At 41.9% G+C, this 20,444-nt stretch overlaps 1 protein-coding gene across 1 annotated transcript in view; it reads left to right on the top strand.

Annotated features, from left to right (window-relative positions):
* The window catches only part of LOC124788475, a 768,283-nt gene that overhangs the window by 333,309 nt on the left and 414,530 nt on the right, over positions 1-20,444 (top strand). Inside the window, exon 2 of the mRNA XM_047255746.1 lies at positions 16,497-16,601. Coding sequence (XP_047111702.1) covers positions 16,529-16,601 — 73 coding nt within the window. The 5' untranslated portion in view covers positions 16,497-16,528. The remainder of the gene's footprint in view (positions 1-16,496; positions 16,602-20,444) is intronic.

Below are 20,444 nucleotides of genomic sequence, written 5' to 3'. Positions count from 1 at the left end.
TATTTCTTCCGGCTATAAAGCTGATTTCTACAAAACTGTAATTATAATTCTAGATTATATCGGAGAATATTCAACAGAGAACAACGCCACTTTCTTTTACCATACATGTGCTAGTATGAAGTGACGACTACTTTTGATTTAAGCCAAAATTTCTAAATACCAGTTTCTAAAAACCAGTTTAATGAAATGGTTGGAAATACCCACGAGAAACAAGTGACAGACAGGAAGTAATTTCAACTTCAGTTGCTTGTGCCTTTGCGCGTATCCACGACCGCTTCTGCCGCCGCCGGGGAGACTCGTATTCCGTACGCACGGCTGTCGGCTGGCGTAAACATCGCAGCGCAGATATTGTTTCCCGTTCCGAGAATGCCGTCAGCAGCGTGCGTGCCAGCGACCGCCCTCACGATATTAACCCGCATTTGTCTTGCGTCGCAGAGCAGATACCACGCCACGCCCGAAACTGCAGGGTCTCCGAAGGAGATCTTACACATCAGGTATTTGTGGAACGAAACTTTGCTGCCCCCTAAAATACCTGGCGATACAGCCTGCTGTGTTAGGTTACTGATTTGCTGTAACGCTTCTCGGTAGTTCTCTTCTGAGCTTTTCTGTTCGAGATAGACTTCGAAGTAGCTTCCAAATAAATTTCACAGAGCACGGTAGAATCAGCTTTTCTTTATATACACTACTGGCCATTAAAATTGCTACACCACGAAGATGGCGTGCTACAGACGCGAAATTTAACCAACAGGAAGAAGATGCTGTGATACGCAATTGATTAGCTTTTCAGAGCATTCACACAAAATTGGCACCGGTAGCGACACCTACAACGTGCTGACCTGAGAAAAGTTTACAACCGATTTCAGATACACAAACAGCAGGTGACCGGCGTTGCCTGGTGAAACGTTGTTGTCATGCCTCGTGTAAGGAGGAGAAATGCGTACCATCACGTTTCCGACTTTGATAGAGGTCGGACTGTAGCCTATCGGGATTGCGGTTTATCGCATCGCGACATTGCTGCTCGCGTTGGTCGAAATACAATGACTGTTAGCAGAGTATGGAATCGGTGGGTTCAGGAGGGTAATACGGAATGCCGTGCTGTATCCCAACGGCCTCGTATCACTAGCAGTCGAGATGACAGGCATCTTATCCGCATGGCTGTAACGGATCGTGCAGCCACGTCTCGATCCCTGAGCCAACGGATGAGGACGTTTGCAAAACAACAACCATCTGCACGAACAGTTGGACGACGTCTGCAGCAGCATGGACTGTCAGCTCGGAGACCGTGGCTGCGGTTACCCTTGACGCTGCATCACAGACAGGAGCGCCTGCGATGGTGTACTCAACGACGAACCTGGGTGCACGAATGGCAAAACTTAATTTTTTCGGACGTATACAGGTTCTGTTTACAGCATCATGATGGTCGCATCCGTGTTTGGCGACATCGCTGAGAACTCCCATTGGAAGCGTGTATTCGTCATCGCCATACTAGCGTACCACCCGGCGTGATGGTATGGGGTGCCACTGGTTACACGTCTAGGTCACCTCTTGTTTGCGTTGACGGCACTTTGAACAGTGGCCGTTACATTTCACATGTGTTACGACCCGTGGCTCTACCCTTCATTCGATCCCTGTGAAACCCTACATTTCAGCAGGATAATGCACGACCACATGTTACTGGTCCTGTACGGGCTTTTCTGGATACAGAAAATATTCGACTGCTGCCCTGGCCAGAACATTCTCCAGATCTCTTACCAATTGAAGCGTCTAGTCAGTGGTGGCCGAGCAACTGGCTCGTCACAATACGCCAGTCACTACTCTTGATGGACTGTGATATCGTGGTGAAGCTGCATGAGCAGCTGTACTTGTACACACCACCCAGGCTCTGTTTGGCTCTATGCCCAGGCGCACCAAGGTCGTTGTTATGGCCAGAGGTAGCTGTTCTGGGTGCTGATTTCTCAGGATCTATGCACCCAAAGTGCGTGAGAATGTAATCGAATGCCAGTTCCAGTATAATGTCTTTGTCCAATGAATACCCGTTTATCATCTGCATTTCTTCTTGGTGTAGCAATTTTAATGGCCAGTAGTGTATGACGGTTTACTTTTATCACTTACAACCACGTTCCGCTGTGCGAAAATTACTTAAGATTAGTACAGCAGTGTATGTAAGTTGGCTGACATGTAAAATTCAGCCTAAAGACTATACCATACGCTCAGTTGTAGGTTACAGTCTGTAAGCTGAATTTTACAGGTCAGCCAACTTAGATGCACTGCAGTGTAAGACTTGAGTAAATTTCGCACGACGTGTCACTGCCAAGTATAGTCCGTGCAGGATATGGTGGGCAACGCACAGTGCCCAAAGTGCTGGGCGAGTTCGTTCGTTTGTTCAGAAGGAGCGGCCGATACTTTTCCACCTTTCGGCCGGCCGGTGGTGACAGAAACGACGCGCACGCATTATAGTCTTCCGCAAAAGATTTTACAGAACCTATTCGGTAAAAAAAATCATTTTTGCTTCACTAGTAGCTTCATATGTTTATCATGTGCCCATCATTTCGTTAATGGTCGTAGTTACTGTGATATTTACGCGGAAGTAAGACACCATGCAAAGTTCGAAAAAGTTTGCAATAAAAAATAGGGGTAGCTATGATTTTGCGTTTGGTGCATATTAAATTATATGTTGCTGCACATAAAATTGAGGTAGTATATTGAATTTGGGTTTAGATATTGGTGTAGATCCGTGTCTGTCACCAATGTTGAGAAAAATGATCTGACATAGCACACTTATTGGCGATCGCGTCGAGCCACAGTGAAAGATCCTTATAATTCCTTGTATTTCATAAACAGTTTGAGATCCAGTATGAGATTTTCACTCTATAGCGGAGTGTGCGCTGATATCAAACTTCCTGGCAGATTAAAACTGTGTCCCGGACCGAGACCTTTGTCTTTCGTGGGCAAGTGCTCTACCAGCTGACCTACCAAAGCACGACTCATGCCCCCTCCTCACAGCTTTACTTCTGCCAGTACCTCGTCTCCTACTTTCCAAACTTTGCAGAAGCTCTCCTGCGAACCTTGCAGAACTAGCACTGCTGAAAGAAAGGATATTGCGGAGACAAGGCTTATCCACAGCCTGGGGGATGTTTCCATAATGAGAAATCTGCTGTACCCAGGATATACTTTTTCATGAGACACTGACCTTATGTTTCCTGAGTTCCTCATTTAATAAATTGAATATACTACTCTTTCACTCCTCTTGCTTGGCTGGGTGGTTTACGTGCTTGCCTCCCACACAAGTTCCCGGCCGGGTTGGAGATTTTCTCCGCTCGTGGACTGGGTGTTGTGTTGTTCTCATCATCTTTTCATCCCCATCACCGGCGCGCAAGTCGCCCAATGTGGCGTCGACTGAGGATGGGACCTCCCGGCCAACGGTGCCATACGTTGATTTCATTTTTTTACCACTCTTTCAGAATTTCCTCGCAGCTGCGTCTGCACAAACTGTTCGTGACTGAGCCTGTGTAACATCCACAGTGTTTTGGCAAAAGAAGCAAATTTTAACATGCCAACCAGAGAAATATGTAGGTTTTACTCTAAATTCTCGTCTCGTGGCACTTCTCTGAATGTTACAAATGGCTAACAAGCCAGGCGAAAATAAATTTCGGCATTTTCGGTGGAATTCCTTTTGGATACTAACAAAAGCAGTGGTGACAGATGTTTCAGAATGGACACTATGCAAGTGTGTAGTTGGAGGGGCCCAACTTAATATTTACAAAAATTGTGAGCTTAGGCTCAGTTTAGATCGGCACTTCTCTTCCAGCGCTCCGCGTTTCGCCTACAGCGCCTGACCGCAGCCCCCATCACTACCACCCCCCATGCATGCCCTGCCATCTGCGCATCTACTCACCACACTATTCGGCACGGACCCTTTAACATAGCTCGATGAAACTTGGACCAAACGTAGGAAGAACAACTAGAGTATGGTACGGAAGGCTGACAGTAACAAATTTGCATTGAGACGAACAAAAATGACAAAGAGATTAAATACACTAAAGTCGCTGTGATACGTGATGACCCCTAGCCATTACAAGTAGCGCGACATGGTTCTTAGTAGCGTGTGTGATCACCACAGGAGGCAACACGTCCTCTGCATATTGTTTAAAACCTATCTTACAAACTTTTTAATCACAGCACTTCGTTAATAATGTTCTGTTCTTACCGTAACCACTTCGTTCTCGTTCGTGTTGAACATTAGCCATCTTTCCCTACAGCTTACTCTTCTTTTCCTCATTATTTCAAACATCTTGCACCATTTTACTTAGTCCATAGTCCGACATTTTCTGTATGTCAACAAATCCTATGAATGTGTCTTGGCCTCCCTTATGTCTTGCTTCCATTATCAAGGGCAACTTCAGAACTGCCTCTCGAGTGCCTAATTCTTCCCTAAAACGAAACTGATCGTCATTTCGCAGATCCTCAATTTCCTTTCCCATTCTTCTATATATAATTATTGGCAGCAGCTAGGATTCTTGAGATGTTAAACTGATCGTGGGGTGGTGCTCACATATGCCTGCTCCAACGAACTTGGGAATTGCGTGGAAGACATTTTTCCAAAACGTTATACTATCTCTTTCGTGTGATACATTCTACATACCTACTTGAATTCTTGTCTAGTTGCCAATCCAAGCTCCTCCCCCCCCCCCCCCACCAACATTATTTTAGAAAATCTGAAGAAACATTTCCTATGCCTTCTGCGTTATTTCATTGTACGTCATCCAATGCCCTGTTCAAGTCTGATTCTAGTACTGGATCCACTAATTCTTCCATATCGACTACTGTTTCTTCTTCGGTCACATTACCAGACAGTTCCTCGTCTTCGTAGAAGCTTTCAATGTGCCTTTAAACGTATCCGACATTTCCTCTGCGTTTAAGATTGGAATTCACCTTGCCTCCATTTAATTTCACCGAAGAGTCTTTTGAAATTTCTATATGCCCAAGTAGGTATTCTGATGACCATTTCTTTGCCGAATTCTCTTCTCATTTTTCCTGCTCCCATTTTGTTTCCAGTTGCTTGTACTATCTATTTATTTCGTTTCTAAGTGACTAGCGTTTCAGTATTCCTGAATCCCCTGAACATATTCCTCCTTTCGTCGATCAGTGATAGTATTTTCACTGTTACCTAAGGTTTCTCCAGTGTTGCCTTTCTTGAACTTCTGTCGGACTTCAGTAATTTCCCTATCTAGGGATGTATTAGTCTTCAACTGATATGCTATTGTCGTTTTTAGGATTGCAGAACCACAGCCGTAGAGAATTTCGATTAGATTACATTGTTAACCAGCACTTCAGGGTTCCACTCCTTACCATGCTGATTCTTCCGGGCGACCCTCTTGAACTTTAATTTCTAAAGTGTTATCTGGGAGTATATCTGGTACTAGATCAACTTACAAATCAGTACCTGATTTCAGAAAGTCTCTATATGTATTCCAGATGAAATTTTCCTAGTCTCCCGGCACATAGCTCTTCACCTTTAGGTTTCTGAACTGTTACTAGCTGAAATTTTGCTACAGAACTCGTCTTGTCTCTCAGTCGTTCCTATTACAAAGCTAGTATTCTCACGTAAGTCTTTCTTCTATTGGTCTCCTACTGCCTAACTACAGGTCCCCATAATCCTTGTATTATCATTTCCCATTAGTACTCAAATCACTATCGTCATACCCTTTTTTCCCCTCTTCATATCCTGGTTGTAACGTTAGCATGTGTAGCTGAACTATCGTTTCCCAGAATGAATTATTATAGTTGATGCTGGCTTACTGTCTATAATGAATATAACAACCCTATCACTGAACTATTCCCAGTAAATGACTCTTTGCCCTCTTTCAACTTTATAAAGAATCCTATTCGATTTAAAACATTTTCTGCTGCTGATGATATTACCCTACATCCGTCTGACACTAATTCCTTAACTCCTTCCTATTTCAGTTAACTGACCCTCGCTTTATCCAGACACAGCCTTTCATTTCTCTTCTGAGATTTTCTAGCTTCCATACCACGTTCATATCTGTAGCATTAATAACACTCAAAGAAATTTACCCCTTCGTTAGTTATTCAGTCTTAGTCTCATGATCATGTTCCTCTTGGTAGTCCACATCTTGTTGCTGGACTAACCCGGTATCTTTTGCCAGTAGAGAGATCACCAGGACATGTTCTCAGTTACAGGCCACAAAACTTGTGGATACCACTTGTGTGCCTTGAATGCGGTGTTTCTCACTGACCCCTGCATCCTGATGACGTTGACCACTACTGATTGTTCCTCCTTATACGTGCAGTTTTGCACCCCAAGGACAAGAGGTTGCCCTGAAACTGTGCTCCCTGCCCCCCCTTTCTCCGCTTTCAAGCCAATGATCTTCGCAGGACGAGAGTGAATCGTTATGCAGGAAATGTTCGGTCGCCTTTGCTAATGTTTACTATATAAAATTTAAGCAACTGCTCGGATCTAAATCGTGATCCACTACAATGTGATTGGTAGTGAAAGGCGTAAACGTATCACGGATGATTACCCCACACCCCCAATAGGCAACACAAAACAAAAAATATATTTGTTTTTGTTAGTGGTACTAACGTAGAAGCATAAAAGACTTGGTTCAAGAGTGGAATTAAAATTCAAGGTGAGAGGATATCATGATACGATTCACATATGCATTGCTATCCTGAATGAAAGTGAAGAAGAACTACATACTCTTCTTAATGGAATCGTCTAATGACTACAGAATATGGACTGAGAGTATATCGAAGAAAGACGAAAGTGTTGAGAAGATGCAGAAATCAGAACAGCGAGGCAACTAACATCAGGACTGATGGTCACGAAGTAGATGAAATTAAGGAATTCTATTACCTGGGCAGAAAAATAACCAAGGACGGACGGAGCAAGGAGAACATCAAAAGCACTCTAGCACTGGCAAAAAAGGCATTCCTGTCCAAGAGAAGTCTAATAGTCTGAAACACAGGCCTTAATTTGAGGAAGAAATTTCTGAGAATGTGCATTTGGAGCAAAGCATTTTATTGTATTGAAACATAGACTGTAGAAAAACCGAAGCAGAAGAAAATCGAGGTATTTGAAATGTGGTGCTACAGACGAATGTTGAAAACTAGGTTGACTGATACGGTAATAAATGAGGAGGTTCTGCGCAGAATCGGAGAGAAAAGGAATATATGGAAAACACTCACAAGGAGAAGGGACAGGATGGTAGCACATTTGTTAAGACATCAGGTACGGACTTCCATGGAACTATAGAGAGCAGTTTTCCTATTAACCGTACATCAGGACACATTTTAAAGACAACTCCGTTTCAGTGCACTCTCTATTACGTTTCCCACTAAAGCCTGTTTCTGTCAAAGGTATGTTATCAATCGGAAAGAGCAAGTTTGTGGAAACGAACGTGTAGGGACAACAGTGTGTGCTAGTGAATAATGGATTGAGGGTAAAATGGAAAAGAAAAGAATCAATACCTTTATGATTCGTTGCTACAGAAAAACTTTCTTTGTTTTCCTATTAACCGTAAATCAGGATACATTTTAAAGACAACTCTGTTTCAGTGCATCCTCTATTACGTTTTCCACTAAAGTCAGTTTTTGTCAAAGCTACTTTCAATCGGAAAGTGTATGGAAGTGAATCATGGATTGTGGGTAAAATGGAAAATAACCGAATCAAAACCTTTTGATTCGTTTCTACGAAAAATGTTGAAATCTGAAGTCGTTAGGTGTAAGTGCTACTCTGAGATGAAGATATTGGCACAGATGAGGATGTCGTGGCGAGCCACATTAAATCAGTCAATATTGATGACTCTACCTCAAAAAAAAAAAAATAAAAAGTGCAGAATCCGATGCAGGTGACGCAGTCATTATGGCCCTGCATTCATATCTGCGAGGACGCCGGTTGAAACCACCACACGGCACTTGGCTGTCAAAATTTAGATTTACCATCCCAAATAGCGGAGCGAAAATGCAAGGATGTTTCCTTTGAGGAGGACGGGGTAGTACCCTTTTCCTATTTTCCCCTCTTGGAATTTGCACTGCGGCTAATGCCCTGGTTGTTGACGAGAGGTAAAATCTTGCCATCTGTCACTCCCTTACTATATTTTATAGCTTTGTAGGTTGTTCAGCTACTCAAATTACTTCAAGAACGCTGAAGATGTGTAGTTAGAAAGTATTCATTTTCCTTACACGACGACAATCATTCGATAATATTTAATCCTGGCACTTTATGGCGAGAGTGTAATGAAATGAATAGTTATTTTACTTACAGTGGCACTGTTGACTAATGCAGTCTACAATATATCACTGCCAAACATGTTATGCACTGTCTCAAAATATTAAGCAACAGGACTGCACCACAGATCACAGATTAACTAAGCAAACTGTAGGACTAACCCGTGTGAAGCTTCAGTAACTGGCATAACGAACTTGACTTTTGCCTCATTTATCTTTGAAGCTACATAACAATAGACATTAAATTCATTTCCCGCCAAGAAAGTAGTCGTCCGTACGACCGCCATATTAACTTCCATTTCTTCCAGAGTACATTAGATATTCACGATGTTCGTTGCCAACGTGACTCGCAGGAGACCAACACAATGGATTTCATCTTTTAATCTGTACCAGCTCTTTCACACTCTTTTACGCATAGGGTAGAAATGTCTAGCTAACCAGTAATGAAAAGAGTGATGGCAAAGTTTCAACTGAAAAGAAGTTAAATTTCTACAGGATTTTCAAAAAGCCACTCCAGAGAAATACACCCTATAAATATGAAAAAACACTGTCATAAACTGAATTAGGTAGAATATTTCAGTTTCTAAACTAAGAGTTTCATAACTAATAGCTATTGCTAAATAATTCTTTTTTCTAACTCATTTTGACTAGGGCTGACACAATGATTATTTAAGTATAAACCTCAGTCGCAAGCTGTTACGATAACTTCCTTCACTCACTTTTCCTACGCCGCTATGGTCCTACGCGTATCTGAACTTTAATAATGCTACTGAGCAACATCCATTTTAAAAAATGCTTATAGAACTTTCAATCAGCTATTAAAATAATTTATTTATTTAATTGTTCATGAATAATTAATTATTCATTATTATTTATTTGTTATATGCTGCTATGGTCCTACAAGCTTGCGTGTTTTATTAATGCCACTGAACAGTAATGTTTTAAATAAGTGTTGCAGAATTTTAACAACCTGTCAAACTAATTTGAAGCTTCAGTTACTCACTGTATCTTGGATGTTTTCCATAAATGCAGTAACTGTTACAGTAAATTTCTTCTTGTGCTAGAAAGAAATAAAGGGCAAACAAATTAAAAATACACAGCTGAGGTGGTGCCTCTTAAATAATACACTTTATTCCAAACACGCTTATCACTCGTCGGTCTAATCTCGAAGTATTCCACCTCCGGTGATTGAAAATTGCTGAATGGTTCAAATGGCTCTGAGCACTATGGGACTTAACTTCTGAGGTCATCAGTTCCCTAGAACTTAGAACTACTTAAACCTAACTAACCTAAGGACATCACACACATCCATGCCCGAGGCAGGATTCGAACCTGCGACCGTATCGGTCACGCGGTTCCAAACTGAAGCGCCTCGAACCGCACGGCCACACCGGCTGGCAAAACTGCTGAAGAGAGACAGGTTGTTTAGTGGTTGCGCCATGTTATGGCCGCAACAGGGATGTGGGAATCTATTTGCACTATCTTCTCGAAATACTAAACCCCATGAAAGTGTGTCAATTACGTCATGCGTGCGCAGAAAACAGTACTGGAGTCACACGGTAAACTATTCGTATCTTCCCACTCGAAACTGCATCAACTAACCCTTTCCTGCATTTCCTTAATCAATCGGCGAGTACGACTTTTCGTACCTCTTCTATGTAGAGCTCTCGTTAGTGTTGTCCCTTAAAGCAGCTCCGCAAGCTCGATGAAATCGTTTGCAAACAGGAGACCTGTATGTCTATAATCGTAGAGTGCGGGTAGCTAATCTGTTTTAAATAGGTCCTTTGACGATATTACAGTGCACTCATTAACGAACATGTAAAATAGTCTACAATGAAGTAATTAAATAATTTATCACAAATGCAGGGTCAAGACGACTGGTACAATAACAAACTCGCATTACAGCCTTTCACCAACAAGTGAGACAAGCATGCAGCAAATACTTTCTGCATCTTCATAGATGTTTCTAACCATTCACGTGAGATCGGTAGCTGAATGATTTTATTTTTTGTTTACTAATCAATTTGATTTACTGTATAGTGTTATTCCAGTATTATAGCTCTAACGATCTGTAGAGCCCTCGTAGTGTTTACTTTGGCAAAAGTGGTCTTAACAACTAATATTTAATATAGAAAACACTAGGTTTCGTGCCTGAATATAAGTGGTTCAGTTACGTGTGGATAGCTAAGCACGATTCTTTTTTAGTGGCTTGCATACTTATCCTCACCCCAATGAGACACTGCCGCGCCATATGTTCCCTCCACTACCAATACCTGCGTGGGAAACAGCCTCACACTTGGTGCTGTCAGATCCCCCAGTGCTGGTTAGGGCTGTCAGTTGCAGTGTATAAATAAAATACAAAAGTAGAAAGTAAAATGCTTTCCAAAGTAACAGGATACTCACACGTTCTTCTGGTCTGTCTAGGGTAACGTATCTGCTCACCTCTTCGACTATTGTGGGTGCAATGGACTGGTGGAGACTACAGCAACCTGTCGGATTACTGCAGCCGGTATTAGCTGGAGCAGGTAGCTGGAGGCCGCTGCCTGGCCCGCCACGCAAGTCCGCCGCTCTCTGTTACTAAAGGTATCACTGATGCCTCCGCTCCTGGTAGGAAATCGGAAGTGCTTATTCGTTGGGTTCTTGCGACCAGTTTTTGTGACTGCCTGTCGTCGCATACACAGCTAATTGTATCATCGCTTTGTTATCGGAGTCTTGCAACGTTGACGTAATGAGTGGGGTGGTTTGCACGTGCGCTTTGATGTAAGCCACGTGCCTTTGAGACGGAAAGTGGAGCACTGTGCTCCGAAATCCCTTGGTGTCGCCGCATCCAATCCACACTGCCATTCTACGCATCACACGCAAGTGGTTACCAGCTATTTCTCGTTTTAAGGTGATTGTGTGAATCACTGACAATCTTTACTATTAGTGAACCCCGACGACGGTGCAAGTTGTTTCCAAATAACCTGAGGTGCACCTGCAAAGGTGTTCTTACAGACATACGTTCTGTGATGGAAGTCTAGTTGGACCATATTGTATCATATGTGCACTTGAGGGTACTTCAGTTTTTCGTTTCTGGCCTCTCTGTCGCCCTGTTTCCAAGGTATACGACAACAGCTTCTCTGGTACGAATGTTCTGTTTATAAAGTTCTGTCATGCTGTTTTTTTTTATACAGATTACTGTAGATTTAGACTGAAGTCATCAAGAAGAGGAAACTACTTTTAGTATCCTCGGTATCCTTGTACATTTGTTAATAAATCTCGATTTTCCTCCCCTACGTTAGGTAGAAGGTACAGTACTGTGAATCATTTATACCGTGTTGATACTACATAAAGTAGCACTGTAACTGCTTAGCGAACGTTATCACGGATGTAGGAACTAATTGTCCGTATACGAATTCACTCATTTTAGTTGTTTGATGGCTCGACATATAGGTAAATGAATACATCAGCTGAATAATAATAGATGGAGTGTTGACTAATAACATTTCCACAAAAGCTATAAGAAAGCGTCGAGAACAAGTGAAAATTCAAGCTGTGTTGTCTGGCCGCTGATGATCAACGAAGAAAAATAACGTTACAACAACTTAACAAACTGTAATCTACATGCCAATCCCTTTTTCGTGTGGGATGTGCTCTTGTATAGGTATCCGATAGCAGCATTCACCACCGACGGAGTACTGGATGCAACAAACAAGTACCTCCCGAAAAGTGTGTCCCGTTTAATAGAAATGCCCCGGCCAGCTAGACAACTTCGTCAAGTAACCGTAAATGCAACGCTTCTCAGAAGCCACTGGAACGACACGACCCATTTGCCTCTGCGAAATAGAATATATGTCTGTTCTTTGATGGTGCTGCACCCAGCCATTCGAGACATGTCAGACTGGCCGAACAGAGAGTCTGTACGTGCTCCACAAAGCACTGGAGGAAACAGCGCAGCATGTTTCCGATGTACAGACAGCCGCACTTCAACACAATACAGTAAACGCCAGACGTCAGTGAAACTTTATGAATGTCGAAATATCATTGGTTTTGCATCTTACCTGCTTCTTGTACATTGTACTGCTATTCTAAACTGTGGGCGTCTGTGAATACGGAAAGACAGTTGACTTCCTTTTTCAGAATCTTTTCCATCTCCTTACCTGCAGAGAACATTTTACTTGTGTCTCCCTACCCAGATGGCTGGGCTGGCTCTGGATGGTTCAGACTGACTGTCCTATTGTATTAATGTTTAACATCGCAGTGAAGTTGAGATCTTTCCGTACAAAAGATCATTGAGGAAGACTATCGGACATAGTTTTGCCAGGGAACCATCCAGTCAAGTAAGGTATTTGATTTAGGGAAAGCACAAACATATGAATAATAATGGCCGTACTTATGTTTAAAGCCAATTCCTTTCGAGTGCAAGTTTAGACATCTAACGGTTGACTAAGCATAAGTATCTGCTTCAAATGGTATAGCTGTTTGTGGAAAGTGTGACGAATGTAAAGCAAACAACTGCAAGAGGTGTTCTAAGGGGAATAAAATATTTGACATCACCACAACCTACCAGTGTTTGCTTCTGTCCGAGACCATGACAAATTAGGGACCTAATTCCTCTCAAGCAACTTCTTTTCGATTGTCAGTATAGAAAATTCGATATCGGCGAGCAGACAGCGATGAGTCCGTTGAATAGCTTGGACTGAACAAAGCTGAGACAGTTGACTCAAACCAGTTTCTCCAAAAATAGTAAACACCTTGGATAACCATGATGTACTTACGCCAGGATACCAAGACAGTATTTTGAACTGAACTGCAAATAAATTCGTGTCTAGGATCATCATTTATTTACCTATCAGCGGCTGTGCACTGCATGGAAATGAACAACAGCATAGCAACTTTTGGGTTGCTTCTTTCGTTTTCTCCTTCTGTGTAGTTCACAGTTCGTCTTACGCGTTTTGTTTGTCTCTCCAATTTTAAGCTATAGAATTCTTTCGGAGTATGATTTCAACCGAGACCTATGTGACCTATAAAAAAGGGTTGATAACTAAGCAGTTCTACTCCCCAAAACAAGCAACCAGCCAACAGTTTAACCTTCCTCCAAGAGAGGCCTGGGACGTAAATGACTGCTTACACTATTGCAGGTACTAGTCTGGAGCAGCGGCGCTTATCTCACCTCCAGAATACTCCGACTGCTTGACCGTACGAAAAGTACCTTTAGTTTGCCTCATGAAGCCAGAGGCAGATTTCTCCAAGTCTTCTCATAAGTGATTGAGAGGTTACCAGCTCACAATGACCAAGTTCAACAGATCCGACAGGTAGCAGTTTCGAAGGTAGAGGTCAGCTTAGCGAATGGTAGAAGGGCATCAAAGGTTCGGTCTCGTAGCTTGTGTGCTGTAACGTAATTCTTGTGAAGACCCGAAACCCGAAGTATATATTGCTGTTCGTCTGAGATAATGGTCGACGCTACGCTTGGTCGACGATGATCGAATATGACCTACTTTTCTGGTTCTTCACCAGCCCTCTATTTGGCAAAAATGCCTTTCAGGTTCGCAGCTTGTCGTCTTTTCGCAATATCAGCAGTCTGATAGGTGCACTTGAAAACTTTTACTCCTTCTTGCCAAATCAAGCGTTTCTGTCAGAAGTAAGTTATTTATCCTCCTCGCTGAAGTCATTGGTGAGTTTACGATAAGGCCACGTCTGGGTTTGCTCTGGTATTCGCAGTATTGGCTTTCTCATCGTTTTTAATTCTGATTGTGATACGGGGCGTTGGCCTTGTTTTCTTTGATTTGGTGCTGGCTGGAGTGGAATTTGAGAATTGTTTACATTTGTCCTTAATTCATTTCCCCAAGAAAGTAGTTAAATTTAATTATAAGAAACCATGCAAAAAACCTTGGCTTACTAAAGGAATAAAAATATCTTGTTACCACAAAAGGGAAATGTATCTAACAACAAGAAAGAGTAATTAGCCAGAAACAGCCAAATATTATAAAAACTACTGTACTACATTGAGATAGGTTATTAAAAAGTACAGAAGCATGTGCATCATGTCTGAGATTAATACCTCTGACAACAAAAATCAAAACAATTTGGAATACTATTACAAGGGAGACAGGGCAACCAAGAGTACAGGATGACGGCATTATCATCTAAACGAATGGAAACTTGACAAATAACAAGCTGGAGGTCGAAAACATTTTGAATAATCATTTTTAAATGTTGTAGAGAAAATAGGATGTAAATGTTCATTAGAAGAAGCAAGGCAGTTAATGGATGAGGCCTTACCCACATCATTTGAAACAATTGAAATTCCACACACCTCTCCTTATGAAATTAGAAAGATAATAAAGTCCCTCAAGTGTAATCGCTCAAATTAAATTGATGGCATTTCCAGTAGGATAAAAAAGCTTGTTCCCAAGAGATAAGTGGATTCTTAGTCACATATGTAATAGCTCTCTGAAGCAGGGTATTTTCCCAGATAGACTGAAGTATGCCATTCTTAAACCACTGCATAAAAACGGGGTTACGTCTAATGTCAACAAGTACCGCCCAATCTCTCTTCTGACTGCCTTATCGAAAATTCTAGAAAAAGTAATGTATTGTAGAGTAGCTTAACACCTTTGTAAAAATAAAGATTTTACAAAACGTCAGTTTGGTTTCCAGAAAGGTTTTTCAACGGATAATGCTATATATACTATCACTAATGAAATATTAAATGCTCTGAGTAACCGGAAGTTACCCATTGGGATTTTTTTGTGATCTCTAAAAGGCTTTTGATTGCGTAAATCATGTAATACTTCTAGATAAACTCAAGTACTGTGGTATGAATGGGACAGCGCTCAAATGGTTTAAATCATACCTAACTGAAAGAGCGCAGAAAGTTGAAATAAGCAGTTCACATAATATGCAAAAAACTGATGATTCCTCAAACTGAGGAACAATCAAGAATCGGATGCTGCAAGGTTCAGTCTTGGGTCCTCTGCTGTTCTTAATAAATATTAATGACTTGCAATTCTATATTCACGAAGATGCAAAGCTGGTACTTTTTGCCGATGATACAAGTATAGCTATCACATCCAATACACAAGAATTAACTGGTGAAATTGTAAACGATGTCTTTCAGAAAATCATTAACTTGCTCTCTGCAAATGGGCTCTCATTAAACTTTGACAAAACACAGTACATACAGTTCCACACAGTAAATGAAATGACACCATTCATAAATATAGACTTCGATCAGATATCGGTAGCTAAGGCACAATATTCAAATTTCTAGGTTTATGCATTGATGAGGAGTTGAACTGGTAAAAAAACACTGCAGATCTGCTGAAACGTTTGCGTTCAGCTACTTATGCTATTAGGGTCATTGCAAATTTTTGCGATATAAATCTCAGTAAATTAACTTACCACGCCTACTTTCATTCTCTGCTTTCGTATGGCATCATATTCTGGGGTAACTCATCATTGAGTAAAAGAGTGTTCATTGTACAAAGGCATGTAATCAGAATGATTGCTGGAGCTCATCCAAGATCATCCTGCAGACACTTATTTAGAGAGCTAGAGATCTTCACTGTAGCCTCACCATATATATATTCACTTATGAAATTTGGTATTAACAATCCGAACGAATTCAAAAGTAATAGCAGTGTACATGGCTACAACACTAGGAGAAAGGATGAACTTCACTAGACAAGGTTAAATCTAGCTTTGGGTCAGAAGGGGGTAAATTATGCTGCCACAAAAGTCTTTGGTCACTTACCTAATAGCATCAAAAGTCTGACAGATAGCCATATATCATTTAAAAGGAAATGAAGAAAATTTCTTAATGGCAACTCTTTCTACTCATTAGATGAATTTTTGGATATAGTAAGTGGGTAATTTCCCCAACCCCCACGAAAAAAATAAAATTAAATATATTAAGTGTCATTTAATATTTTGTATAGTCACCTTTTATTAACCTGACACGTTCCACATCATTACGAAGTGTCGTATTCATGATCTATGGAACAAGTACCAATCTAATCTAATGGAACGTATGTGAAATTATTTATGGTGCAAAATCTTGTTGAATGGTGGCAGCTTGGTACAGTATTTATAGTTCCTATTCGTAGGGCTGAGCACATCTTTACAGCTGTTATTAGTGTATTTCTGCAGCGTGGTGATCGATTGTCGGCATGTTATTGAGGGTTGCGTATAAAGCTACAGTGGCTGCTGATGTACACGTGGCGCACGGTAAGAGCTCAGTGGTGCTGGCTTTGTTTTTCCAGGGTGCAGCCCGCGGCACCATGCGCCTGCCGCCATGAGGTCTGGAGCGCCCGCGCCTCTCCTCGCCATGGCCTTCAACATTGTCCTCTGCAACCTCACCACCACAGGTACGTCTCATCCACATCACCGGTAAATATGATCCTTCATGCCATTCAGATATACATTTTCTTTTCTATACCAAAATCGCTTAGGGCAATTACCGGGATGTTTTGTTTTCAAAAACACACAGGCGAATTCGGTTCGCAAAATTATACTTTCTAAACAGGGGCACTCTGCTCAAAAATTTACTAGCGACAGCACATTGAACCGCAAGTATCTAATCTCTTTCTGCTATATCGCTGGTAAAAGCGTCCGGATACGTATTCCGTGCATGACCAATGTACGCTGAAGATCCAAAAGAACTGGTCCACTGGCAAATATCGTGTTCGGCCCCAGCTAACACACAGAAGTGCCGCAACACTACGTGGCATGGACTCGACTATTGTCTGAGGTAGTGCTGGAGGGAACTGACACCATGAATCCTGCAGGGCTGTCCATAAAGCCGTAAGAGTAGGAGTGGGTTGAGATCTCTCCTGAAAAGCACGTTGCAAAGCATCCCAGCTTTGCTCAATAATACTCATGTCTGAGGAATTTTTGGCCATTAGAAATGTTTAAACTCAGGAGACTGTTCCTGGAGTCACTCTGTAGCAATTTTGGCCCTGTGGGGTGTCGCATTGTCATGCTGGAATTGCCCAAGTCCGTCGGAATGTGCAGTAGACATGAATGGATGCACGTGGTCACACAAGATGCTTACGTGCGTGTCCCCTGTCAGAGTCGCGTCTAGACCTATCAGGAGTCCCACATCACTCCAAGTGCACAAGCCCCACACGATTACAGACCCTCCACCAGCGTGAACAGTCCCCTGCTGACATGCAGGATCCATGGATTCATGTGCTCATCTCCATACCTATACACGTCCATCAGCTAAATACAATTTGAAACAAACTCGTCTGACTAGGCAACAGAATTCCAGTCATCAACAGACCAATATCGGTACTGGCGGTCCCAGGCGAGGCGTAAAGCTTTTTGTCATGCAGTCATTAAGGCCACACGAGTTGGCCTTCGGTTCTGACAGACCATATCAATGATCTTCTGCTTCACGGAAGAAGTTTTGCATACATTGTAACGCTAGCTCTCGGAAATGATGTACGCAAATGATTTAGCCGCTATCCAAGGGACTCTTTCTAGAAGTAATGCATCGGTCTGCAACAAAGTGTTGGCTTAGCCACAGCCCGAAGGGTTGTTTCCAGGTTAAAACTGAACATCAAGGTGTGCGCCGATTTGAATTTAAACGGCAAAAAAGAAAAAATTATTCAAATGGCTCTAAGCACTATGTGACTTAACATCTGAGGTCATCACTCCCCTAGACTTAGAACTACTTAAACCTAACTAACCTAAGGACATCACACACATCTATGCCTGAGGCAGGATTCGAAACTGCGGCCGTAGCAGTAACGTGGTTCCGGACTGAAGCACCTAGAACCGCTGGGTCACATCGGCCGGCGGCAATCTAAAAATGTGTATGGGAACCCGAAGGCAGAGTAGTTTCTACGAAGACTGGGAAGTTGGAGAAGAAAGCTGGTAGCATACACGTGACAGGGTCGTTAGTTGTGCCTGGAGTCTTCTGTTGGTCAAGAATTGCCTTAAAAATTGTAAACAAAATTGCTGGTTCATATCCTTGTCACGAAGAAATTTTTGGTTACAGAGGACATTGGAAAAGCTGGTAGTGATTTTAAATGTTAAGAACATTGACGACAGGAAGTATGATTACGTCTCTTCTTGCGTTTCGTCTATGTACGAGCTTACATAAAATTTTAGTTATCCTTATAATAGGTCATATGAACCTGTTTCATTATATTATTGAGAAACGACAAATATATTTAATTTTTCACGTACCAAATACGTAATTATGATTATAAAAAGAGGGACACACCTCTGACATGATAAAGCTGTCCGGTAGTTGAAGCGATTCCGTTAATATGCTGCTAATATAGGACTGTACCTTCCACGCAGTGGTTTCCTTCAGTTTATAATGAGATAGGAACTGGGACGGACAGGGTACCTCGAGATTCACGCAGTTCATTTTCGAATATTAAACGAAATGGGTACATAGTAGTCCTAACAAGCAAATAAGTAGCAAAACGTGGGTAGATTATCTTTGTTCGACATATTTGGCGACAGTAATTTTAAGCTTGACGTTCTGAAGCTCATGAAACCATTACTGCAGGTTCAAAGTATTTTAAATTTACTCTTTCTTCCACAATCTCACAGGCTGTGAATCTTAAACATAGTTTAATACAGTTCAGTAGTATACAATGCAACTGCCAGTCATTTGAAAACTGTCACCTTTTCATTTACGAATATTATTGTGCTGAATTTTATCGTTATTAAATTCAGCCTTTACGTATCTCCAGGCTAGGGCTCCAGCTCAGCGAGGTGTAGATATGATAACAATAGCTTGGCGGCAAGTCTCTCCTGTTAATATAATAGTAAAGAGAAAAATCGTAAAGCGATTAATAATGTCGGATAGAGGGTAGAAACGTGATCACTTTGTGAACGAAGGAATGATATCTACGGAGCTTATTTCTTCGATACACACCTTTAGAGTACGCGAAAAAGGAATAAAGAAGAAAGAATGTAAACAAAAATTTTTTTCGAATTATAGCACTACATCTAGCACCTTTTTCCAAAAGTGAAACACATTTTGATGAGTCAGAAGTTATTCGCCACCGCCCACACCTAATTTGATTGGCGTCTGCAGACCTTGCGTGCCCGTTACGCGATAGGTAAAGTACACTCTAAGAAAAAAGAAAAAAAAGGAAGAGAAAGATCCACCACAAAGGAATTATGGCAACTGATCACAGATTTATATACACGAAGGAGTTATGTCAACCAATTACAAACTGACATGCATACAAATACCGGCAGAAAAAGTGAAATTGAGAAATTAGACAGCCGAGCTATGAATATATGACGCTGCAGCGCGATTTCACCATCAAGGGTACTTAACAGGGGACATGTCAATACCAGGGCATAAAGTCTTTGCGAATTTCGTCCTGTGTACTCTATTGGACAGACAGGAGCGTGACACAGATGTCAGAAATTGAGACAGGCCTTGTAGCTTGGCTGAAAGAAACCATTTGGAGTAATCGGCGAATCGCTCGACATTTGAGTACGAGTGATATCACTATTCGGCGATATTGGCAGGAATATGTGAACCATGGTCGAACACTCCGCCAGGAAGAGGCGAATATGGAATCATTATAGAGACGAAACGGGAAGAAATTGCGGATATCCATTGATACAAACTAAATATCCAGAATCTGTTACTACTTGGCGTCTGGGAATGAGCATCATTGAACTGGCAAAGATGCGTGCTACCGTCGTGATAGTCTATTGAAAATACTCGGTCGGCGATATTGCAAGAACTTGGATTTTTTTCATCACAAAACTTGGATTTCGTCGGCGTGCCCACTATGTAAAGTAAGAAAAGTGTCGCCAGGTCGGATGAATCGCGTTTCATGTCGATGGTCGCGCCTACACCCTCATCCAGGGGAGCAGATGCGCAATCGTGTAGCGCACCGCCGACGTAGACGTGTGGGGCCAGAGGTAGAGGTGGTATGTTAAAAAAAAATTTCAAATGTGTGTCAAATCTTATGGGACTTAACTGCTAAGGTCATCAGTCTCTAAGCTTATACACTACTTAATCTAAATTATCCTAAGGACAAACACACACACCCATGCCCAAGGGAGGACTCGAACCTCCGCCGGGACCAGCCGCACAGTCCATGACTGCCGAGGTGGTATGTGATTGGTGTTTCAGGGCACTAAATGGCCTGTGGAAGGATTACGCCGAGGGGGCAATTTCAGCTGGTTGTGCAAGGGACGTGAGGTGCTAATACATATCACCA

Source organism: Schistocerca piceifrons, chromosome 3 (genome assembly GCF_021461385.2).
Source record: "Schistocerca piceifrons isolate TAMUIC-IGC-003096 chromosome 3, iqSchPice1.1, whole genome shotgun sequence".
Taxonomy (NCBI): domain Eukaryota; kingdom Metazoa; phylum Arthropoda; class Insecta; order Orthoptera; family Acrididae; genus Schistocerca; species Schistocerca piceifrons.
This window is presented reverse-complemented; position numbering and strand designations above follow the sequence as displayed.